This window comes from Nomia melanderi, chromosome 12 (assembly GCF_051020985.1).
Source record: "Nomia melanderi isolate GNS246 chromosome 12, iyNomMela1, whole genome shotgun sequence".
NCBI classification, from domain to species: domain Eukaryota; kingdom Metazoa; phylum Arthropoda; class Insecta; order Hymenoptera; family Halictidae; genus Nomia; species Nomia melanderi.
In genome coordinates, this window is record NC_135010.1 from 1,860,697 (window position 1) to 1,884,253 (window position 23,557).

General features: G+C 28.8%; 2 protein-coding genes across 2 annotated transcripts; both read right to left on the reverse strand.

The window, feature by feature from the left end:
* Positions 1-3,449: 3,449 nt before the first annotated feature.
* LOC143175122 (uncharacterized) lies at positions 3,450-13,547 on the reverse strand. Its single transcript, XM_076372492.1, has 3 exons — positions 13,438-13,547; positions 9,052-9,213; positions 3,450-4,115 (listed from the first exon to the last, which is right to left on the reverse strand). Exons 1-3 carry the CDS (start codon positions 13,484-13,486, stop codon positions 3,898-3,900), a joined length of 429 nt encoding a protein of 142 aa, XP_076228607.1. The 5' UTR covers positions 13,487-13,547; the 3' UTR covers positions 3,450-3,897.
* Positions 13,548-14,042: 495 nt separating this feature from the next.
* On the reverse strand, positions 14,043-23,412 carry LOC116426201 (UPAR/Ly6 domain-containing protein CG9338). The gene is made up of 3 exons (XM_031974836.2): positions 23,196-23,412; positions 17,769-18,002; positions 14,043-15,306 (listed from the first exon to the last, which is right to left on the reverse strand). The coding sequence occupies exons 1-3, from the start codon at positions 23,254-23,256 to the stop codon at positions 15,074-15,076; spliced, it is 528 nt and encodes a 175-aa protein (XP_031830696.1). The 5' UTR covers positions 23,257-23,412; the 3' UTR covers positions 14,043-15,073.
* Between the last annotated feature and the right edge of the window lie 145 nt (positions 23,413-23,557).

Below are 23,557 nucleotides of genomic sequence, written 5' to 3' on the forward strand. Positions count from 1 at the left end.
ACAAATCTTGTTAGAGATCATCGCTGATTTCATTTTAACAATATAACATTCTACCTTTAGATATTTAATTAACTTTTCAGCTATTTCACAGGACTGAGAAATATCTCTGTCATTGTGGTAAATTCTATAGTCGACACACCATAAAATTTTCCGTTCACATTTCTAAAAAATCCATAATTTATTCACGATATTTCAACCAGCATTTATCGTAGGACACCTCGCATACATGTATTATGCATATATTCTCAGGTATACGCAAATTTCCGTTTTCTTCTGCACTGACAATCAACTTCTGGCATACATAATGCAGTCGTTGTTTCATTCGTACTAAAAAAACGTGTTGCCGTGCGTGTGAAAGTACCACTCCTTGCATTTACTTGTTTTACAAATAGATTAAAAATGTAATTTCTGTTAGCTATAAATTTGTAAGTATATTCTCGGATTAATATCGAAACTTATCAGGGTAGTAAGAAGAAGAAAGTTACAAAACTCTTGCTATTTAATCCATACTACAAATATTTACTGAATATCTAAAATATAAAATATCATAGATCCTGATTCGTGATAATTTTGTAAATCAATTTCATGTTGATTTATATTTTAATAGTAAAATAATTCCATACAAGCGTAATAAAGGGCTGATAAATTGTATAGACGTGAATTCATTAATAAGAATATAAGTTTAAAGATTAAAAGTGTTTTAAAATTATACGTTTAAATTGGCAAATGTATACACAAAAGACTTCATTAACGAATTAGAAACAGTTTTTACGTAATAAGTAATAAGATTCGAAACATTAAGATTAGTAATATGGAAATCTAATACTATTTGAAACATTTGTTCACATTACTTCTACAATACTCATTTGGATCTCTCTGTGAACACTTTCTAATCAGTTCCATTACTTTTTACAGAAAATGTAAATTGTTTTTTGCTGTAGAGCATAAAAAATGTTACTTGAAATTACTTTAATGGTATATTCTTTTAACACTAAAACTATCAAACAGACCGAAATGACCCATTCCTAATTTCTTCTTTTCGAAATTATTAAAAAGGTAACAGATATTTCTCTGATAAAGAATTTGATTTAGCTATACCCAAACTGAATTGTAATTCAATTATAGCTGCAATACATGTACTTGGAGTTTCTATGCAGGAACTTCAAAAAGTCAATTTAACTGGTCGGTAATTTTAGTGTTAAAAAATTGCCTATGTCTTCTGAAATGAACAACATAAATGAATAACACAAATGAACAATACGTCGAAATACATACGCACGTGCTGTAAACAGAGGAAAACGTTTCTCAGATCAACTATTTTCTTCCGTCAACACAAATTATTACACTCAACACGTTATCCTTTGAATTGCAAATTCAGAAAGAAATTCATGTTATTTATCACCGCACGATTAAACGCCGTAAACAGATTGAATGGAATGCCACCAAAGGAGGGTATCATACATATTACAGCGATAAAGTTGTTCTGGGAATGATTTAGATGTTAGTTGGAGAATGAAACTGAAAGGCGATGCGACAGTCTGGAAAGAACCGTTCATATTGTGCAAACAGCGAATCGACGATCGTTTACGGTGGAGAAATAATCGTCCAGATACACAATGCCCATTGCATATAACCTTGCACTTGTAACAATGGGGTACATACACTGAGAACCTCACTCTTCCTCAATATCGGTACATTTCATGGTGCTATGACGGAGTCTATTTCTACCCTACAATTTCAAATTTCGATTTTGTCTGGAAGCAAAAAGAAAACTTTCTCGTGGAAATTTATATAACTGGAGTGTTATTTAACACGTTGAATGTCATGGGGGTCACCAGTGACCCCAAGCAAATTGAATTACTATAATTCACTCGATTAAACGATGATTATTCGCAAACATTTCTATATTGTAAATAATGATACCCATTGTGGTGACATTCAGTTTGATGAACGTGCAATGATAATAATCCAATTCAGTCAAATGGTTTAATATTGTATTTTTTCCATTTTGTGTATTTTGCTCTATGAAATCTTGCGGCGTTCAAGTGTTAAAATGACACGTTTTAATATTTGCACGATTTTTTCTTCGTGGATTGTTTTTGTCGTACGGTTAATGCTAAAATATATATGATAATTCGTTTACACAGATATAGCGAGTCATAAGAGTATTTGTACTTCTTCAACTGCCGAAGTTAAAGGATTGATATTTGTTTACAATGCAAGTTTCAAAGTTCTTATCAACAAGAATATATGTTTACATTACCAAACATTCAAACTTATATATGCTTGATTGCAAAACAATATGTCACTGACATGTCGTTTCCTTTCTTTTAATATTTAATCAATGAATTGCGTTTGAAGAGTATACATGCCATCTTAAAGCTTGAAATCATACTAATTCTTTCAAGGATAAATTATTTATTTTTCCAGATAAACGTGTAATTCTTCTTCGTTTAGTTTTAATTTTGCGTTAGAATATATTATAGGTGCATTTGAGCTGCATTTGACCAGTATACACTTCATTGTTTGATTTTATTACATGCACCATGAAAGACTTCTGAAACTGAATTCCACAGTTAACAGGTTAAGACTTCGATGCGTAATTCAATTTTTTATAAAAAGAAATGTTCGAAAATTGTCAACTATTAAAAATTAACCCTTTCCACTTAGTTACCACTTGATTTGATACAGCAGAATTATAAAGTTCAGTATCAAACAAGGGGTGCATGGGGTTAATATTTTTTTATTATGTGAACTACATGAACGTTGATTTCCTGAGCTCAATCAAATCGATGTAAAATCGTCAGAAATCTGTACAATGAATCACTGATCTACAAAACTATTGGGTCAGCTCATAAATAATGTGATTTTTTGTATTTCTTTTGTTCTTAAAGATAAGGATAAACAAAACATTTTTTTTAAGTAGTTATGATTTGTAGATAGGCAGTTTATAGATAATGAAGGAGAATATGTTTCAAATTATCCTTATTTTTGAAAATAAAAGATATATAAAAATCCATATTATTTGAAACGTTTATGTTGGTAGTGGCTTAAGTAAACTTAAAAATTATTTAAAAACCCATTTAAAAAAAAGGGATTATGTAGAATTATAGCTATTATAACGATTACCTTGATTTGTTTGAAAAATGGATTTCTTGTACTCACCGAATAGGAAATATTTTGAAATGTCATTTCATTGGAATGAAATAACACGTGACTGAGATGTTTGTTTCTGTTACAAATATATCGATTTTACATACTTTTGTTGATCAGTGTAAATTGTAATTTAATTGTCAATACTCAAATGTATTACATAAAAATAATGTTGTAAATATAACTAAACTTGGCAAACCTCAAATTACACAGCGATCATTCATCTTATAGATGAAAAATTATTCTTTTATTACATATTATAATTACATAAGTAAACAACGTAAAATGCCTTATATATTAATATACAAAAGAGCATATCATATCAAATCAATCATCGTACTTATTACATTAAAGTTTATTAGTACAAAACATTAAACTAATTTCAGGTAAAATATATTTCCATTAAGTGTGACTCGATACTAGAATAACATAATAATAGGTGATTGAAATAGTTTTATAATTTTACTACAGTTGTATTTTGTTATTCAATATTCAACAATATTCTGCAGTAATATTTTAATTTACTGATAACATTAACAAATGTTACTTAAAGTAAATTAATGTCTCACACTAGAAATACTAGCAGCGAAATCTATTAGATTTTAAGATTTCTTATAAGAAGTATAAGAACACAGTTGTTGATATTTGATAGCGTCTTCATTAAGATAAATGCAAGAATAAGTGAAAAGACACATTTCTGATTAAAATGAACCATTTCGATCTGTCCAGTAGTTCTAGCGTTAATTAAATATTAACGGGAAACACGTTGATACAAGTGAGAAGCAAGAGAAACCCTAAACACTGTGATGTAAATAAGTAAATCGATCCTTGACCGTTGCAAGCGTAGTCGTTGCAAAAGGAACACGTGATGCTGGGCTTTAGTAAATATTTCTCATGGCGGCAGTATCCATCGATTTCGCGTGACGGCACGCAACCTCGTACCGTCACCAGAACGTCCCTATCTGCATCATTAAGGAAATAGTTACTTCACAGCCTGGACACTTTCAAGGTAAGATTTTAATTACAAAAACCTAAAGCTATACATTTCACTGAAATTCATATGTTGATTAATAAACAATTATTTACACGATAACACATGTTAAAATTGTATTATGCTCTTCTAAGGTTTAACGTTAATCAAGAAACCCGATATATAATAATAATTAGAAATTAATATTATAACATCAGTTACTACAATGGAAAATTATATTCATGGAACCTTCAAATTAAAATAATATGTATACAATGTCTATAGAGTTACTAGCCAACAGTTTTTCATAAATGATAAGTACTTGGAATATAAAGATGATATTAGAAAGACATGAAAGCGGAAAACAAATGTTCAAGTGCGATTTAGTATAAATAACGAATAATTTACAATTATAGAGTAGAGTATAGCTAAAAGTCCGGCGAGTAAAAACTCCCCAATTGAAAATCATTATTTGTTTATCAATTCACTGATCGTTGCATCACTCAATTCAGTCAACAATATGTATTAGAAAACATTGGAAGCGTTTTCATTCGATTTCAAACATTTTTACGACTGGTACAACGATTTCGTGCTTATTTGTGTCCAAGAGTAAAAAGAGTACAATACATCGTGTATTTTTTCTTATTCCTCAGAAATTATTGCTTAATAACGAATTACGAAAGTGTATTAAGATAATATGTTTCTTAAGAAATATATACATGCTTTGATCAATTTCTGGATGGCAATGTTATTCAATGTATATATCGAGAAAGCTATAGAGGTACCATTAAAACACAAAATCCCTTATTGAAACTTAGTATCCCATATATAGATTTATCGCTCCTTCATGTAAAATCTATTTATTAGAATGTTGCACTATAAAATAAAATCTAATCTCGACACTAACCGTTAAATATAATTAAATAAGTTGTAAAAGGTGTAATAGGAAACGAAATAAAATTTTGTGGAGTAGCTAGATAATAAGTAGCAGAAAATAAGGCGTATGTGTAAAAAAGGATTTATTTAATAAAAATCTGTTAATTAGAAAAGAATTTCTTACTTACTTAATTTTATAATACATGAAAAACCAGTTGCAAATTAATAGGGTCTATTTTGAGTTGATAAACATTTTACACCGTAATTTAATAACCAATAACACTATTAATCAAAAAACAGTGGGAAAATAAAGCATGATATTTACAGTTTACGAAAAATAAAAATGACATCTTCAGGTCGTTATCGCTAAATTTTACGACCATTTATAGGAAAAACGAAACTTTTATCCTCACCCTACCCTACTACTGGCATTATTTAGAGGTATTTAGAGTTTTCGACTACCCAATTTTAAGAATATTAAGAACCATCGATAGTTGTCCATTGTTCAAGAATACTTTCAGCGATATAGAATATTACCTCATATTCCAGAATAGTGATACATTCCTCGAATATCTGTTGGAATTGCAACGAATTGGATCGTACGACCTTGTTATGTGTTTCCTAAGATTTCTATATTTATCATCTTTAAATTCCTTTTTAGGGGACATTGTTAAATCTGTCATTTATGATGCATTACTCACATGTAAAATAAAATGTAATTTATCTACTAAAAATATATATTCTTATACGTAAAAATCGTATTGAATATTCTTTATAGTTGTTATTAATAATAATTACAATCAAATACGGTAGTACAAAATATTCTCGTATCATACTCTATTACATATAATAAAAATTGTTTTGACACACGCTTATATATGGTATTAATAAATATGTAGTAGGCCATATAAAGAATGGAAAATCACTTTCGTTTCTAAAATATGTTGCAGATGTACAAAATATACATACAGATTCTAAGAAAAATCTTTAACATCAATATGTACGTGATGTATATGTCAGAAAATCGTGGTACCGAATGCTTGAAACTGTATTACTTAAAAACGCCTACAAAATCTGACTAAATGCACGATAAGAACAACTAATTCATTGACAAAACGTATCATTTATTTATAATATATCCCATAAATTACTATGATTTATATTTTCTAGTTATATTATTTTAGTTGGTTAAACTTTTCGTTCCGCTACACATGAATTCATTGTAATTTGGTTGCAGACAAAAATTGACAAAAATCAAATACATTTGTACTGCGAAATAATGAGGCATTATATTAAAACGAAATTTCACAAGAATACTCCTTAGTTTTCCACCAAAATCCTGAAACAAATTTTAGCCGATTCGATCGAATATTTTCGGAGTTATGAGAAAAATCTAAGTAGATCGTTCTTTTCGTTATCAACCTGTTTTGTACTATTGTGTTAGATAAAGGGAACAATAAAGCGTTTTCTTGTCTTATTATTTTCGTATATTTACTACTTACAAGAAATTGGCCAGTTAACTGTATGAATACTATATACTATTATTTTACCACGTTATACTATAATTTTTTGTAAGATGTCAAAGATTAAAATTATTTCTCCGAAATTTTGTAATCAAAAGTATAATGTTCGTGAGTTTAAAATAAATGTTTACACTCTACCCGTAATCAATTATTTTTAATTTAGATATTATCTGCTCGATATTCATAGAATTCCTTTTTACAATTACAGAATTATAACTTTAAATTTGTAGAATGTGTTGTTTAAAAACTGTAAATGTTTAGAAATCTAACGAAACTGAACGAAAAAATAAAAATTATGATAATACCTATAGGAAGCTTTATCAAATGTTATTAACAGTAATAAAAGTAATAAGAGTTAAATATTATTTGGCTAAAAATATGCTATAATATACAACATAAGGAAATCAAATAATGTAAGGCATACAAAAGATGTTTATGAAAAAGTAAAGATTAATTTCACTGAAATTTATAACGAAATTAGTAGAATTTACTTCAATGTCCTTACTTGTAGAACTGCGCAAGGCTGCGAGCAATGCGATCGTAATACTAAAAATATTTCCACAATAATTGCTATAAATTTATTATTACAACTCAAGTATGCTGTTTACTTTATTGTCCCTGACATTTTTGTTTTTTCTGCAAAACTTGACTCGATGTATGTCACAATATATTGGAAAGATTTAAAAAATGTATCATTTATTGTGTACCATTGACTGTTGAGGAAAAGTACTGTAGCTTATGTCATTTACAGTTTTAAGTTAATTTCATATAAAATACTTTTTTTTCTTTAATATGGTGTATTACGTTTGGTAAATAATTATTGAACAAACAATATATAGTATAGGTAAATCATTCTACTGGCAATAAAAAACTAGAGTATGCTTAAGTAGACACAGACACAATCATTTGAATTACTACATTTTTGTTATTTGGTTTCCGAAAAATATGCACAGAAGGCAGATGTCAGAAATAAAAGGCTTCTGAACTGTTTAAATAATTATTACATTCATATTTTATGAATTATGTAAGAGAGGTATATATAGTATTTGTGTATGAATTATAAATGAACAAAAAATTTCTGCAGGAGGTAGAATAAAATTTCCGGCCTAACCCTCCACAACGATGTAAAACTGAAAATTTAAAGTGTAAATGTAGTTTCGCTTCGTTTTCAAGTTATTGGCAATTAAACATATCTGTGAGCCATGATGATCCATTAATAATGATGTAAAGAGACAGTAACGACATGGACAGTGACACATCACGCAAGAAATAGAGACAAAAACCTTACTAATATCTACGGTGAATATAATCGTTAACAACTTGAAAATGAAGGTATAACCACAATTATTCTTTTGTCCTTGATTTTCATTTTACATTTTCATGAATGATTATCTTTTAAATTTGTTCTAACCTATAATTAATCACATTGTATATAAATTATTCATATCACACACAAATATTCTGATTTTGCAACATTTATTTGTTTAAACTATATGAACGATTCAATTTCAAAAAATATATTGAACTTAACCAAGACTTTAAGACACTGTGTTTCTTATACGTTTTTACTGATATAAGAAATTTTTCTTCTCAGTTGCTCAGTGTGCCTCAAAAATCACGGTACATTAACAGAAGGTGATTCTTTATAAAAAAAAAGTAAATTGATATTTAGAAATACAGTTCTTGAAGATGATCTTACGAAGATATTAAAACCGTATAAATAAATAATTTTATTAATCTAACAATCGTTTTATAATTTTCGAAGTATCATTTAATAAAAAGAAACTATTTATGTACAAAAACAATGATAATGAAAAAAGTATGTTTATAAATATTATCACGACTAAGAGAAATTGTTTATAGAGAGACTATTTAGATTACAACTTTTGTACATTTAATGGAGGTACACTTGACAGGCTTCTAATATTTGTTTATAGTTTTTAAATAGAGTTTCGTATGTTAAAACTTTAACTTTCTCGTGTGAAATAAGCTTGTATTTAATTGTACCATGATACTGGGATACATAAGTTTATTATAACCTATCAAATTAAGCTATCAAATTTTGTTATATTCATAAGCATAGAAGGAGTATAAAGAAGAGCGATACGTATGAATCAAGGATTGAAAAGGTTTTGAAAATATCTATTTGAAACTGTTATATATCGGTTCTAATTAAAACAGTTATGAAGAACCGAAATAAGTTGTAACTTATAACGATAATCGATTCTGAGCTACATTAGTTTTGATTTCGACTAAATTAACCGATATTATATCGGTTCCAAAAAACCGGAATCGAAACCAATATATCGAATAACAGTTATGACTTATTTCGGTCGTTCATAACTGTATCAAAAATCAAAACTAATATCATAACTGTTTTCAATCCCTAGTATTAACTAGTAGACGAATGCAAAATAACTTGCACTATTTTCAATCGCATCGCTGAACATGTCGAGTTCCGCAAGATTACGCGTAAGTACTATACATAGGAGTACTCTAGTCTTAAGGTTAGTTACTTTTTATACGCACAGGAAATGACACTTTTGAGACAATGATGAGAGTCGTTTTGAGGACAAAGGACTAAGTCGAAGTAAGGGGCTGGAACGTAAGGATCATTGCATGCTGTCGTGTGCCCATCCGTTAGATCAGTGTTGCAGCTGTAGCACCATAAGTCATCGCTTTTTGCGTTATCTGTAAAAAATATTAAATAAGCTTGAAGATTTATCACCAATGGTTAAAATTAATCTTCGGATTTCATTGATTCATGACCTACAGTTGGGAGATGACTTGATGTCTACCGGAACGACACTGGTTCTAGTTTACAGTTTTATAGTTTTGATTGATTACGTGTCACTCTATTGACAAACAGTAAATTAGGAAATTAGAAATTAGGAAATAAAACCAATAGTGAAAAGGTTAGAAAAATGAAAACTGATTAATCAGTCGAATTCCTCAGTCTAATCAAGTGATCTCCTAGCGGCACTTACACGAATATATAAAGTACAATAAAAGGCAAACCCTAAGGAAAATTAAATAAATTACTTTTTTTATTTGCAAGTAAATTAAATTTTTCTTCGGAAGTATGAAAATTAATTTATCTCTGTTTCTTTGAAAAAGGATAAAGGAATTCGAATTCGAATAAATTTTTATTGGCAACTTATAACTAAAGTAAGTTGTGAAAAGATGGCCTAATTTAAAAAAAAAACTATTACATCGTAAATATCATTAATGCTTAATAAAAAGAACAAATATTTAAGAAGGTAGATACATATAAAAAGAATAGATAAATAGAGCTTCGTATAGGATCCAATGCAAGACTAAAAATAATTGAAAAATAGACATTTGAGAATGTAAATGAGATCGAACCATCTTAGCCGGAATTACGGTACTACGATTTATTTTATACAGATTGTATTGATCATATTTGATAATACATTTGTATGTTCGATAGTAATACAATGGCATTGTTTCTCTTTATTCGTTCATTTTCTTAAAGGAGTTATTCAAAAGGTAAACAGAGGAAAACAAGGATTTTAATTATTACGTTTTAACATGTTCACATTGGCATGTACCACCGGTGGTATACAGCTGTGTAATTTATAGTATTAAAATACATAAGTAAATTATTTACTAAATTCTTTACTTACATTTACACGCAATTAGCAATTAAAGTTGGAGACAACAATAACAAAAGAATGCATTTCAATGTTTTTTTTGCGAATATTGTTATTATTGCGATTACGTTATTATCATGATTAAATGTATAAAAACCGGTCTCGACGTGAATGCGTTAAAGGGTACATTCAAAGATATCATGTCGTGAAAGATCTAAGTATATACAGAAATATGTGGTATAAAAATATTAGAAAAATTGAGAAATATCACAATAAATTTGTTATTCATTACTGCGCTTAATAGATTTTTGTGATTGCCTCAAAATATGTCAGAAGAATTTTAAGTATAATTATGCTTCATTTTGTAAAAATATTTTCATTTCACAATAAAAAACAAATTCTGTGTTGTAACTTCTTTCATAATTTTCAAACGAACAAGGTCCATTTTATCGAGTAGTATAATTAAATTTTATCTGAAACCCTCAATTTGCATAATAAACTAAAGAATATCCGTAAAATTTGTTATACGAAAGATATTTACGATTTTTTGAAAATATTCATCAATTTAATCATGAAGAATCTATGAAATCATTCTTTGTAAACAATTTTCATGTCACTTTTATAGTCAGCGCAAAACAAATTTTTAAAGTTGAAAATTTGATTTTTTTAAAATTAGTTTTCGTAAAAACTGGTTAGTAATGAAATTCAATTTAGTAAATGTGGTAGTTACTTTTTGCATCCTTAAAAATCCTTGTATTATCAATCTTTTTAATCTATTTACAGAGGACTTATAGTATGAAAATAATATTCAGAAACCGTTTTGTCTGAAACGGTTCATTAACAAGCTGTTTCCTCCTTTCCTTCAAGCGTGATGCAGTTACCACGTGAACTGACACGATGGTACTTTTCTTATTAACAAGTGCGTTTCACTGTGACAATTCCACTTCGCAACACAGTTTCATCTATACGCATTACATTTGTCGTTAATTACGTAGGGAAACTGTACAAGTTATTAAATAAAGCATCGATTAACCAGTGAACTATGTTTGACAACTATACGCATCATCTGAAAGCTTGAAATGTTACTAATTCTGTCAACGATGAATTTTTCATTTTTTCAGATAAACATGTAATTGTTCTTCGTTTTATTTTGGTTTTTCATTAAAATATACGCTAGCACATTCGTTCTGCGTTTGACGAGTACATACTTCATTTTTTGATTCTACTTACGCAAAACAAGAGACTTTTGAAACTAAATTCCGAAATTAACAGGTTAATTGCTCGATAGTTGTAGTGTTAATGTAAGTACGTCTGCCACAAAACATAATAGCTTTCTTGAGCGTCGAATTTTATTCTTCAAAACGCTGATATATGTACTTTTTATCTTTCTTTATTTATTTACGATTTCATTTACGTTTCTTTTCTAAATTAAGTAAAATAAGTTAGTATATTTGAGGAATAATAGTCAATCTTCGCAGAAATTATCTGCTCTACTCCTGATGTTCAATTAATTATTCATGCGGTGTAGTCCGCTCTGCATTGATATTTCCAGTACGTTGTAATGATACGTTTCACACAGTTGATTTTGCGTCAACAACGTACACTAGTGGATCTTCCTGTTTAGAATACGCGTGTATATTCGTGGAATCGTTTAGTATATTGCATTCAAATAAGTAAATAATTGACCAACCGCCAACATTATAGACCACGAACGTCCTGTCGAAAATTTTACTGTTTAATTTTACAAAACGGCGAGAAGAGACTGCATGGACTCTACACCTAAACAAATTTGTAACTGTAGAAGTTAGACTCCCTGAATACCGTTCTCCATGGCCAATTAAATTCTATTAGAGAGTGTATAAATCAATATGCACTGTCAGTCATCAGTTTGAGAATACTTAACCCACTACGTCAAAAATAAGAAATTATGTATCTTACAAGTATATAAAATAAAATAATAGGATATCATATATCTTTATATTTTTCTAATTAAAAATTCTTCAATAAAGTTGTTTACAAAAAAATAGAAGTTTTTTTTTTAAATAGATGTATCGGTCCCTAACTTTTGATCGGCAATGTACATCGACGTATTTAATATCTTGTATTTTGTTTGTAGTTTTGAAAAGAATTTTATTATTGTGATTCCTTCATATTCTACATACGGCGTTAATACGATATTCTACGTTTATATTCATATGATTAATAGAATTTTAATGAAATTTAACTTTGGAATAGAAATTAATAGAGTATTAATAAAAATATATTTTTTTTTTCTGGACACATATTTATCTTTTTAATAACTGCCGGAGAATGTACAAATGCACACAATTTTAATCGATGCTTTAAGAAGGTTTTAGTAATTACCAAACAAATTACTTAGGTCCTTCAGGCCTGATTTTTATACAGAATTATATTTACTTATTTAACAAAAATGGACCACCATTCAATGCATCATCAGTAACGACATTATTTCGAATAAAATAATGAGAATATACTACCTTTCTGATAGAAATAGACTCAAAGCAAAGGTGTATATGTCACGGTTCAAGTAATTAATCGGTTTATTTTAATAATAACCGGCCATTATTAATACTAAGCAAATAAAAAGGTCAAAGTGATTAATTTGTAAGGATTTATTATATAAACTGGTAATTATTAATAATTCGCAACTATCTTCAGTAAATGTAAGAAAAGAAGTGTTTCATAAAAATTATCATTTGTAGTATAATGTTACCAATAAATATAATTTTCTCGAAAATTCTTTATGTAGAAATAAGATAAGTGTGCAATTTTTGTTTCGTATTAATTTATATAAAAACGTTCTATTTTCTGTAGTATAGTTTTGCCACTAAAAATTATTTTATCATAACTCCTTTCTGTCCAAAAATTAAGAAATAATTGCTAACCACGTTAAATAATGTACTATAAATTTGTTCATAAATAATACAAAATAATATGAAAAAAAATTTTCTATTAAATATACCAAGCTACGCAAGTAATTATTAATAACTACCGGTAAATATAATTATTAAGATTTACTATTTATATTTTGCAAAAGATGCAGATATTATTAACAATGGCCGGTTGTTATTAATACAAACCATATTTATTATATCGACCGTAACATGTATATGGTCGTCTGTCACAGTTTTGATATTTTGTCAGATATCGAAGTAGTAAAACATTGTACGTTATAATGTACACTGGATCCGAAGGGATAAAGGGGTAAATCAAGCGTTATGTTATAAAATAAATCGCTTTCAACTGATAATAAAAATTGGAAAATGTAAAGGCTACTTACCGAAAGTCATTAAAATAATCACTGTCGTTAAAGTGAACTGTCCCAGCATGGTGGTTTTACCTCAAGATCTACGCCTGAGGTCTCCTTGTTGCCTCGTTATCTTATCTTCGGTAATAAAAGTGAGAAGTTTGTGAACGTGTTAAGCAAGTAGAGAATATGCACACGATTTTTCTTCTACTCAACAAACTGAAGATGTTAACAGTGTTAGGCTTCACTTGTTCAGTGGTTTACGAAGTTAAAATACTGTATTAAAATCATGCTTATAAAACAATTTAAAAATAAAGTTAATATTTTTCAAGGTTTTGTAATATTTCTACAAAAATTAAGAATTGTAAACTAACACAGCAAAATATGTTTGCCAATTAATTTATACTTCAGTAAGTGATTATGAATTAAATAATATCATGACAATCAGTTAGTCAATTAATTAATTGTAAAACCGTTTATCTTTAGTTACCAGAAATAAATGTTCATGTTTCTGTATTTAATTTGTCTTACAGAACTTAATCATGCGTATTTTTGTTAATGTAATAAAGGAAATTAATATGTTTCAAGTTATTCTCCACCTGCAACCTGTAAATGTCATCATCAGAATTTTATTTAATTGTCCATTAGAATATTATCAATTTTATTGTAACGATTATACAATGTAATCATTTAATATACATTTTATTGCTCGTTATAATTTTGGTGCAATGGTTTTATTTGTCCTTGAGAAGCTCGATAGCATAATTTCTTTTTACAGACACCGACCAAAATATCACGATTTACAAGCCCGCTCATCCGTTTAATACACACACGCACGTATATGATTGTATATTTAATTACTTATGCTTGCAAGGTCGAGCCTCGATAAATACCCATCGATCGCAAATGCATTTCAATAAATACAATAACGTTCAAAATTCATTTTCATTGAAATTACGCAATAACTATATAGACCCCACGGGTTCGGTATACAAAGTTCCGCGAGCAAACTCGTCGAAAATCAAGAAGTATCGTCTCGAAGCGAATCGAGTCGAAAGTCATACATCCCTTAGGAATCATTTCACGCGCTTAATTTCATATGGTTAGTTTGGACGCGCGAGTAAACAAGGTGATACGAAACAATGATCTCAAAACGAACTTAATATTAGTTACTTGGAATCTTTAATTATAGAATTGAAAACGTAGAAATTCAATCGCTAATTGCGCTATAACTTTTGAAATCACTTTTAAAATGACTTCTAGATATAATTTTTAAAATTAACTTTTCAAATATCTAGTGAAATTAACTTTTCAAACAACTTTTAGAACTAACCTAACTTTTCGTGCTGTAACTTTCGAAAAATGTTAGGTCAGAAAACATTTCCAACAATTCTAACGATTCGTTGTTGAAATTTTTTAATGTGTACATTCAAGTTCAACTGATAAGTTTCAATGTTTCCCTGAATGAAAGTACAACGATATACGATTTCTTGGAACTAAGAATAATGACAACTTTTAGGTCCGTTGTTGCGCTGTGTAGCCGTGAAACAACATGAAACATCGATGAACAGTATGTATATGTGTTCGAGTTTTAGAATGCGCTATGAGATCGATCGTGACACGTCTCCGACGGCGATCGTAGTCAATTTAATAAAGTGGCACGTAAAGGTTACGCCCCGTTGTAAAAGCCACCAAGGATTACAGTTCCTAGAAGGAACAACAGAATGACGAAGATTCTGGGTGAGAGGCCAGTGGAAGTATTGCAAGCATCGTGCATACAAAGATCACAATGTTCTAGGCTGGAGAAGTCGTTGTTCATCTTCCCCTGTATTGATTTGCAGGGATCAATGTTCTCTGCCTTCGCTATCTGGCAGTTTCTCACTACGACCTCTTCTTTTTTAACTGATAACAAATTAATGAACATGTCTATCAGTAAAACGCTGGTACGCAAAGGCATCTAAATTATTAGATTTTCAACGGAAAAAGAATATATGTAATTTTCTTTGAAAGCTTTGTAAATTCATTTTTGGCACAAAATAAATTAAAGCTAGTTTTAGTGAGATATAGATATCCACCTTTTATATTTATTACAATCAAAGACGTGCGATATCCTCATAAATTAATCATTGTAGAATATGATTGTGAACATGTTTTCTTTGAAAGGAAAATAAGTTCATTTCTAACTAAAAATCGTTTAGTTTAACGTTTGCCAATACACTTAAGTTGATTCAAACGCAATCTCAATCTATTAAAAATGGAATTATATCACTTTTTTTTTAAAAACGGCTCAAAAATGGACTTATACCTCTTTTAAAAAAACCGCTCAATTTATGAGAGTATCATATGTCATTGATCGTGTGATTATAAATATAAAAAGAGGATATTTATATCTCACTAAAACTACCATTAACTCATTTTTTTCCAAAAATTGATTTACGCTACTTTCGAAGAAAACAATTTAGTTAATCAAAAGAAATTTAGCTGTAAAATGTTATCGCAAAAATGTTTTCTTTGAAAGTGGAATAAGTCCATTTGTAGCTAAAAGATTGTTTATTTTCTTTAATAATTTTATTAATTATTATTGCGTAATGAAGTTTAACAGGTTTATGGTTTTATAAATACTAACCGAATTAATGAACGTTTGCAAGTACTTTTAAAATGATTCAAACACAAATTCTTAAATATCTCAATGTATGGAAAAATAGATTTACACCGCTTAAAAAAAACAGCTCATATAAATACACAACTTGTAGTCATTGCACTGGTTTCAGTTACAAATTTCAAATCAGCTGTAGTGCATATCAAAAGAATTTCATTTTGTTAATAATTTTATTAATCGTAGGGTTAAGCAAATTGTGTGTTTGTTTCTTACTTAGCAAAAAAATGTTACTCGAAAGATAAGAAATGTTTTGCTGTGTAAATATCTATTAAGAATTCAGGGTAACGTGTGATTTAACAAATAAAAATAATTAATAATAATAAATACTACATATAAATATATATTCTGAAATCGTTTCGTCATAAAACTACTGTCACATTTACGAAAAAATAAAGCGAACGAAGATGCAGATTTTTTTCCTTAATTGTTTTATTTCTAGCCATAAAGTGATCAAAATTGATTAGTATACTGAACTAATTTTAAAGACATCTAAATATTCATTCTTAAAGTAAGAATACTGTACAGGGTGTCTCGGAGATTTTCAGACAAACCTCGCCTACGTGTATATTCTAGAACTAAAAATAAGACCAAATTAAGACAAATATTGTTGTATAATATATAATTTAAAACTGTTTTATTATGAAGTTATAATAGAAATATGAAATACGAAATAAAAACGGTATTTCTTTCTCTATTTCAAAGTATCATTCACTTCTAACGGTGCAAGTCTATAGTTACTAATTTAATCAGAATACAATATTGTTTGCCCCAATTAATTCAATCCGAGCAGGTATTTCATTGCTGTACTAAATTAAGATGAAGTGTATGTTCCTATGCTTCGAGAATCATATTTATGTTATAACTTTTTAATAAAGTACTTATGAATACTCAACCATATTGTTAGATGTAGAATACTTTGGCAAAGTTTGTAGATAGTAAATCTGATCATTTTTGTTAATTCCATAAAAACGTCGCAATTAAAAGTAACCGTCTCGATTTGAATAATTAAAATACCTTTCTAATAACAAGGTAAGTAAATGCTTATATTTTCAATAATTAAAGTACCTTTCTAATAACAAGGTAAGTAAATGCTTATATTTTCAATAATTAAAATACCTTTCTAATAACAAGGTATTGTAAACAACATATTGTTTAAATGTCGTATGTAAAAACTAAAACAACAATTTTATAAAGAATCCATCTGCTAGTCACGTATTTGAATTATTAATAATCATTCCTTATTTATAACAAAAGCATACAGATCACTTATAAACAAAATTTTGCAGTAAAAATTAAGAGTTAAGTAAAACGTTTTTATTCATAAACTAAGGCTATATGTTGATCTAAACGAGACAATAAGTATATATAAAAACTTTCTTCTTACTGAAAAAAGCTAAAAAGACTACCCTAAATACTAAGAAAAAGGGAGGGAGGGAGGGAGATGTTCACAAAAACTCACTTTTTCTCCACCTAAATAGTTTCTTTGTAAATATTAAGCGATGTAACAACCCTGATTTTAGAAAACATTTTAAAAAGTCTGCAAATATCTGAATTTCGTTTGCGTTTGCATTACATTTTCTTTCACTTTAAAGAAAATAAACAGCCTTTATTTTCAAAACAAAATTAGTAATAAAAACTATGTCCAAATCTGTTATCATTAATAATTATAGTGATTTCTTTGTTAAAGATTAAAAACGTAACTTACCTGTTAAAACCATTTTAGCGCAGGCCATCGGTCCAACGGCTTGATAATTCCTCGAATGGTCAACATCGAAAATGTGCGATATTACATTCGAAATGTTGTGCTGTTGAAAATTTCGTTGCCACTCGTGCATTTGGAGAAGAGTACATTCGACAAGTTTGACATTGCCTGCCTTAGGATTAGACACACAGTGTGGATTCGTAAGAGAAGTGCACATGTAGCATTTCAAAGTTTCATCTGCAAAATCGAAGAAAATCATTTATATGATACTTCAGTATTTTCGTAATTATTATACTGTAGACGTTTATGCAAAGTTGTATTTTTATACTGAAACAAAATAGAATTTTATTTCTTCCATTAATAGGTTTAATCATTTAAAAATATCGAAAGAATGAAATCCCTGAAAACGTCCATTTTATCTTCTTCCTTCTTAACCATTTTTATGTGCTATATGATATATACTTATCATTAATTGGTGCTTAGTTATTGAAATCTCCATAAATAGCAATTTACAAAAGTATTAGATGAACGTATTAGGTGTTTCTTATGTAGATTGAAAGCTTATCAATTAAGCAGAAGAAATAAATTAATATAAAATATTAGTAGGTATTGTTTAATATATATTATAGACATTCATAAAGCTGTAAACGTGGAGATATAGAATTAAACGTACCTAAATGTTAAACCACTTGCAATTTCAATTACACAATATCATTTAGAATTTAACTTCAAATAATATTTATTACTTGTAATATAAATTAGTATTGAATAAAGTCATAAATAAAGTTCTAGATAGATTAAGAAAGTTTATAAACATTGTAAAAATAACGTACATTAATTAAAATCGAAACTGTACGTTTCAAAATTTTGTATCATACAAATTAGGTACAATAATATAGTATATACAATAGAATGTAAAAATACGCTAGTAGTGAAGTGATATTTTGTACCTATTAATTATTCTACTGAAAATATTTATACAAATTCCCACGTTTACAGGCATTGCCATAAGAACAAGGATCAACAAAGAATGTTAAACAGACAGAAATTTTCTTAAGATGAAAGTAAAATATACACTACAACCATTATTATTAAGTATTTGTTCCCATATAACACAAATAAATAAAAAGCCGTCGTCTATTAATTGTTAAATTATCCTACTTTGTAGTGTTTTCAACACGTTAAATCAATTTATTAATCATAGAAATTGTAACTTTTCGTTAATGAAAAGAAATCATTTAAATAACTGGTAAAAACAGATATGTAACACTAAAATTATATAACATAAGATTATACATTTCTAAGTATAATTAAATTAAATAAAAACTGTAGCTATTTTTCTACTCAAATATCTGGTGTACGAATACTTATGACTCACACACAAATAAATATGATCCATAGAATATTCTCTACGAAACAGGTTTTCTGGAAAAATGTGAGGGCCATTTTTCCAGATTATAGTCCATTTCAATTCAACGATTCTTTGTTTTCCGGGAGGAGTAAATAATCTGCTCCCTCTGGCGCCTGGTAGACGCCTCAACAATGTCGGATCCCTTTTGGCCATCACATAATTCTACCTAACCAATACAGTGTTCCAAGGGTCTGTATAAACGAGACTATATTTTCGGTGTCCCTACACATTTGCCTTATATTGAACATGCTTTAATAAATCATAAAAATATACTTTTTTTCAAATATATAATGATGAAATATTAATATAAAACGGTACAAGTTCAATAAATGTCTTGGAAATTAAGTTACGGGTACGGTAGAAACACTATTGTAAAACTAATATATATTGTGTCCTTAGATTGGTAACGTATGAAACAAAATTTTATAATGTTTATAGTACTTAGCAATGTTGGTCTAGTATTTTCTCTGTTAAATGTTAAATTTGAGAAGAAATATTTGAATTATTGAAGATGTTACGTAAATACTGTTTAAAAGTCTTTAAGGTAGATTGAATGGTATTTATTAGTATGAGTGTAATGTATATCAGTTTTTATGAAATACAATTTCTTTATAACGACACCTGGTATGAAACACATGATTTGAAAAGCCTGCCAAAATAAAAGATACGCATTTTTTCAATGAAACTTGCATCAGAATATAGAGAAATTAATGAACATTCATACACTAATCGATAACAATACAAAAATTTAAGTGCCTGAAGCCACGACAGAAAATGTAAATAAACTCAAACACAACAAATGAGAAGAATGGTTCCTAGTGTGGAACACTTAACAAATTTGTGAAAAAAATTGATTTTTACCGCGAGAAATCAATATTTATTGAATTAAAAATAAAAGGATAAATAAACAAATCTTCCATATTTTTAAATTTATATCATATTGATTTGTTTCTTTTTCGTTAAAACGTTGGATACATGAATGACATATCGAAACTCCTATATTCTTTTCTCTGTTATCTTATATATACTTGTAATTGCCACCAAAAAATAAAAATATACTATAATATCATACAATGTTAACAAAAAATATACAACTCATATGAAACATGTTGCCACAGAAAAATATATTTCAATAAAAAATAATTACTATTCTAGGAATAAAATAAATTTACAGCAAATTGCTACTGAATACTGAGAAACAAACATATTTAATAATAAATAATGAAAAACTAATATTTTTTAATCTACCAATACTAAAAAACTTAATTATTATTGGACTTCTCTCTCGGAAAATTTTACATGCTATTAAATACAATAATATTTTGCATTCAATAACTTTCTAATTGATGCCCAATTATTGACACGATTGTTTTCCATTGCTAATGCAGTGATTCCCATGGTAATTGTATGCGTTAAGCTACTTATTTTCCGAAATATTGCAGTGTTCCATATTAAGTGCTGCTCCATATTAGACGTCGTTAACCTACACTAAAAATATCCAAATATACTTCGAGGAATATATACGTATTATTTTTCATTCATCTACAAAGAGATTATTTGAATATCCAAATACGTGCTCGAAGGTTTTTCAAAGTTATATACATGTACACGTGTTATAATTCATTAATACTCGAAACGACATATAAAATGTAATTATAAAACAAAAATAAATGTATACTATCGCATCATAACTTCACAAATGTTCTATTTAAAGTTATATTGAAATCGTAGTAATAAACTTTAATATTATTAGTTAATTATTATCAACGTGTAGTTATTTTCATAACTCACTAATATTTGCATAGATCGTGTAACCAATTCTCACGTATAATTACATATGTACATTGACCATAAAAGGTAAGTTGACTACCCCTCAAAAGCATTTGTTAGCACTATAAGAAATATTATAATGACAATAATTAATATTCTTGAAAATATGAAATCTTCACTTGGAACTATTATATTAAATATTCAATCATCTAAATAAAATTAATAAATAAAAACCATAACGTAATAATATCTTTTATGTTAGTTCTTGAAAATAATTTAATGCTTGCATTAACTTCTTTTTCGAGATGACTGCATATAAAAGTATATGCACTGGCATATTTCATTTAAACATTCCGCACTTAACTTACGATGTTGATTCTCGGTATTCGAGTACTTCTGTAAACCAGTGTATGTAGTTATTATTTGGGTCGCAGCTTCGCGGCGCCAAACGTCGCGACGCCACCCATATCCCCTAAACTTCAGCCAGTCACAGTTCGACAAACTGCACTTAACCCACTATCCTTTTGTTTTGAAGTAAAATGCGACGAAAAAATCCAGCAACTTTTAATTTTCAACGTTTAAACTTCAGATTTTAAACTTCAAATTTTAAATGTCAAACTTTAAATTTCAAATTTCAAATTTCAAATATATTATATCCATATATGTCCATAAATAAATTCATAGCAATTCATTTAAAAAAAGCTTTACTGCAAATTTGAACACGCAGTAAAATTGATTAAAACAAGTGGTGTAACACTTGTTTAGTCAGGCGATGAATAACTTGTAATCGGTAACACTTATCTGTACTCAAATTTATAAAATTAATAAAAATTATAGTTACAAAAAGAATGTATAATCAATGTTCTGAATATTTTACAATTTATAAACTTTCAAATGATCAAAATTGGCATTAAAGTATTTTATAATAAATTCGACTTTAGTAGAACGGAGTACGCGTATTTGCAGAAAATACGTTTATAATATAATTATATATAAAATGATTGCCAAAATCATTTCATTTATTTATGTCTCATAAATTGATTTGTTGAAATTTGATATCCAATAAACAGTAACTAATATCTAACAAGAAAACACAAGAGGAAGAAGGAACTTTTTCTCATTGTGAAACTTTATTTTCCAATTGTTGCTCAATGTCTTCGCTCAATAACATCAAGTTATAAGAACAATCAATCTACATTAAAGTAATTTCCAAGAACTTTAACTTTCCTCCCTGGGCATTTAAATAATTGATTTTCTTCTATAATGAAGCGTCTATATTAAAACAACCAATGTTCATAAATAAATGTATATTTGCAGTTGTTTTTACAATATTTATTAAACATATCCTGTAAATTTATCAATTAATTTAATAATCTGATTAAATAATTACAGGAAGGCACCATTTATTAATTAATAACAAGAAACTATGTTACTTTCTAACCATTACAATTATATTAAAAATATACTTTCGATTTCTTCAAATAATAATTCAAAAAATTTTCAAATAATTAAGTTTCCATTTACCGTTAGAGCGTAATAGTTCCTTTATCGTAACAACAGGTTTCCATATTTGAACCGCTTTTTTTTTCAAGTGGTAAGTCCTTTTTTCATACATCGAGATATTTAAGGGTTTATGTTTGGATCAACTTAAAAATATTGGCAAACGTTAATCAATGCGGTTATTACTTACAAAACCATAAACTTGTTAAACTTTATTACACAATAATAAAATTGTTAAAGAAAATAAACGACCTTCTAGCTACAAATAGACTTATTCCACTTTCAAAGAAAACATTTTTGCGATAGCATTTTATAACTAAACTTCTTTCGATCAATTCGTGATAATATCGTACGTCATTGATCACATGATAAATATAAAAAGTGAATATCTAAATCTCACTAATAAACTCATTTTTTCCCAAAAATTGACTTGTATCACTAAAAAGAAAAAAAAACGGTTCATTTAATACTTCCCAAAACTCTTACAGAATTACAGAAACAAGCATCATCAACTAAAGGTCGCCGTTCGCAATTAACAATCTCAACGATTCCCGAAAGAAAAATACACCCGTCTGACCACCGGCGTGCCCATACCACTGCCGACTAAACTCCCCTAACTTCGTCACACCAGCAAAAGTTCTTTCGTGCGCGTCCACTAAAATTTCACCAGTGCATTCTTTATATTCAATTAAAACAAACAAACAAAAGAACAACGAAAATAAACGAGCCCGTATTGTTAGAATATTCACCTGAACGAGCCACCGAGACGAGCGCAAGACCGGCGATTAGCACTGCGATCCTTCGTTGCATGCCGGAAGTCCTCTGCAAGTGGCAGGTACTCTCTCGAAGAAACTCGTTCTGGGGGAACGGTATGCAAACTGCGATGCGTGACGGAGAGTAAAGCACTGGCTCCGGGAAGGGTTGTCGTCGAGTCGACAGCCTGATCGCGAGTAAGAGATTGCGAGATTCACCACCACTCACTACGCCACTCCTCTCCTATTTTCACCGCGTCTCTCCCGCGCCACTCCGACGCGCCGCGCGCGCCGGCCGCGGGCCGCGTTTTCGCGCAACGCGCGTAAATTCTACCCTGGCCCCGTGAATCCCCCGGTGA

What these genes read in the sequence shown, in the direction of transcription:
- LOC116426201 (XM_031974836.2), bottom strand. Translation starts at nt 23,256, where the DNA reads ATGCAACGAAGGATCGCAGTGCTAATCGCCGGTCTTGCGCTCGTCTCG. An exon ending in CGTCTCGGTGGCTCGTTCAG is followed by an intron (nt 18,003 to 23,195) that starts GTGAATATTCTA and finishes TCGATTTTGCAG; the next exon opens with ATGAAACTTTGAAATGCTAC. An exon ending in CGCTAAAATGGTTTTAACAG is followed by an intron (nt 15,307 to 17,768) that starts GTAAGTTACGTT and finishes ATTTGTTATCAG; the next exon opens with TTAAAAAAGAAGAGGTCGTA.
- LOC143175122 (XM_076372492.1), bottom strand. Translation starts at nt 13,486, where the DNA reads ATGCTGGGACAGTTCACTTTAACGACAGTGATTATTTTAATGACTTTC. An exon ending in GATTATTTTAATGACTTTCG is followed by an intron (nt 9,214 to 13,437) that starts GTAAGTAGCCTT and finishes TATTTTTTACAG; the next exon opens with ATAACGCAAAAAGCGATGAC. An exon ending in TCTCAAAAGTGTCATTTCCT is followed by an intron (nt 4,116 to 9,051) that starts GTGCGTATAAAA and finishes TTAATGATGCAG; the next exon opens with ATAGGGACGTTCTGGTGACG.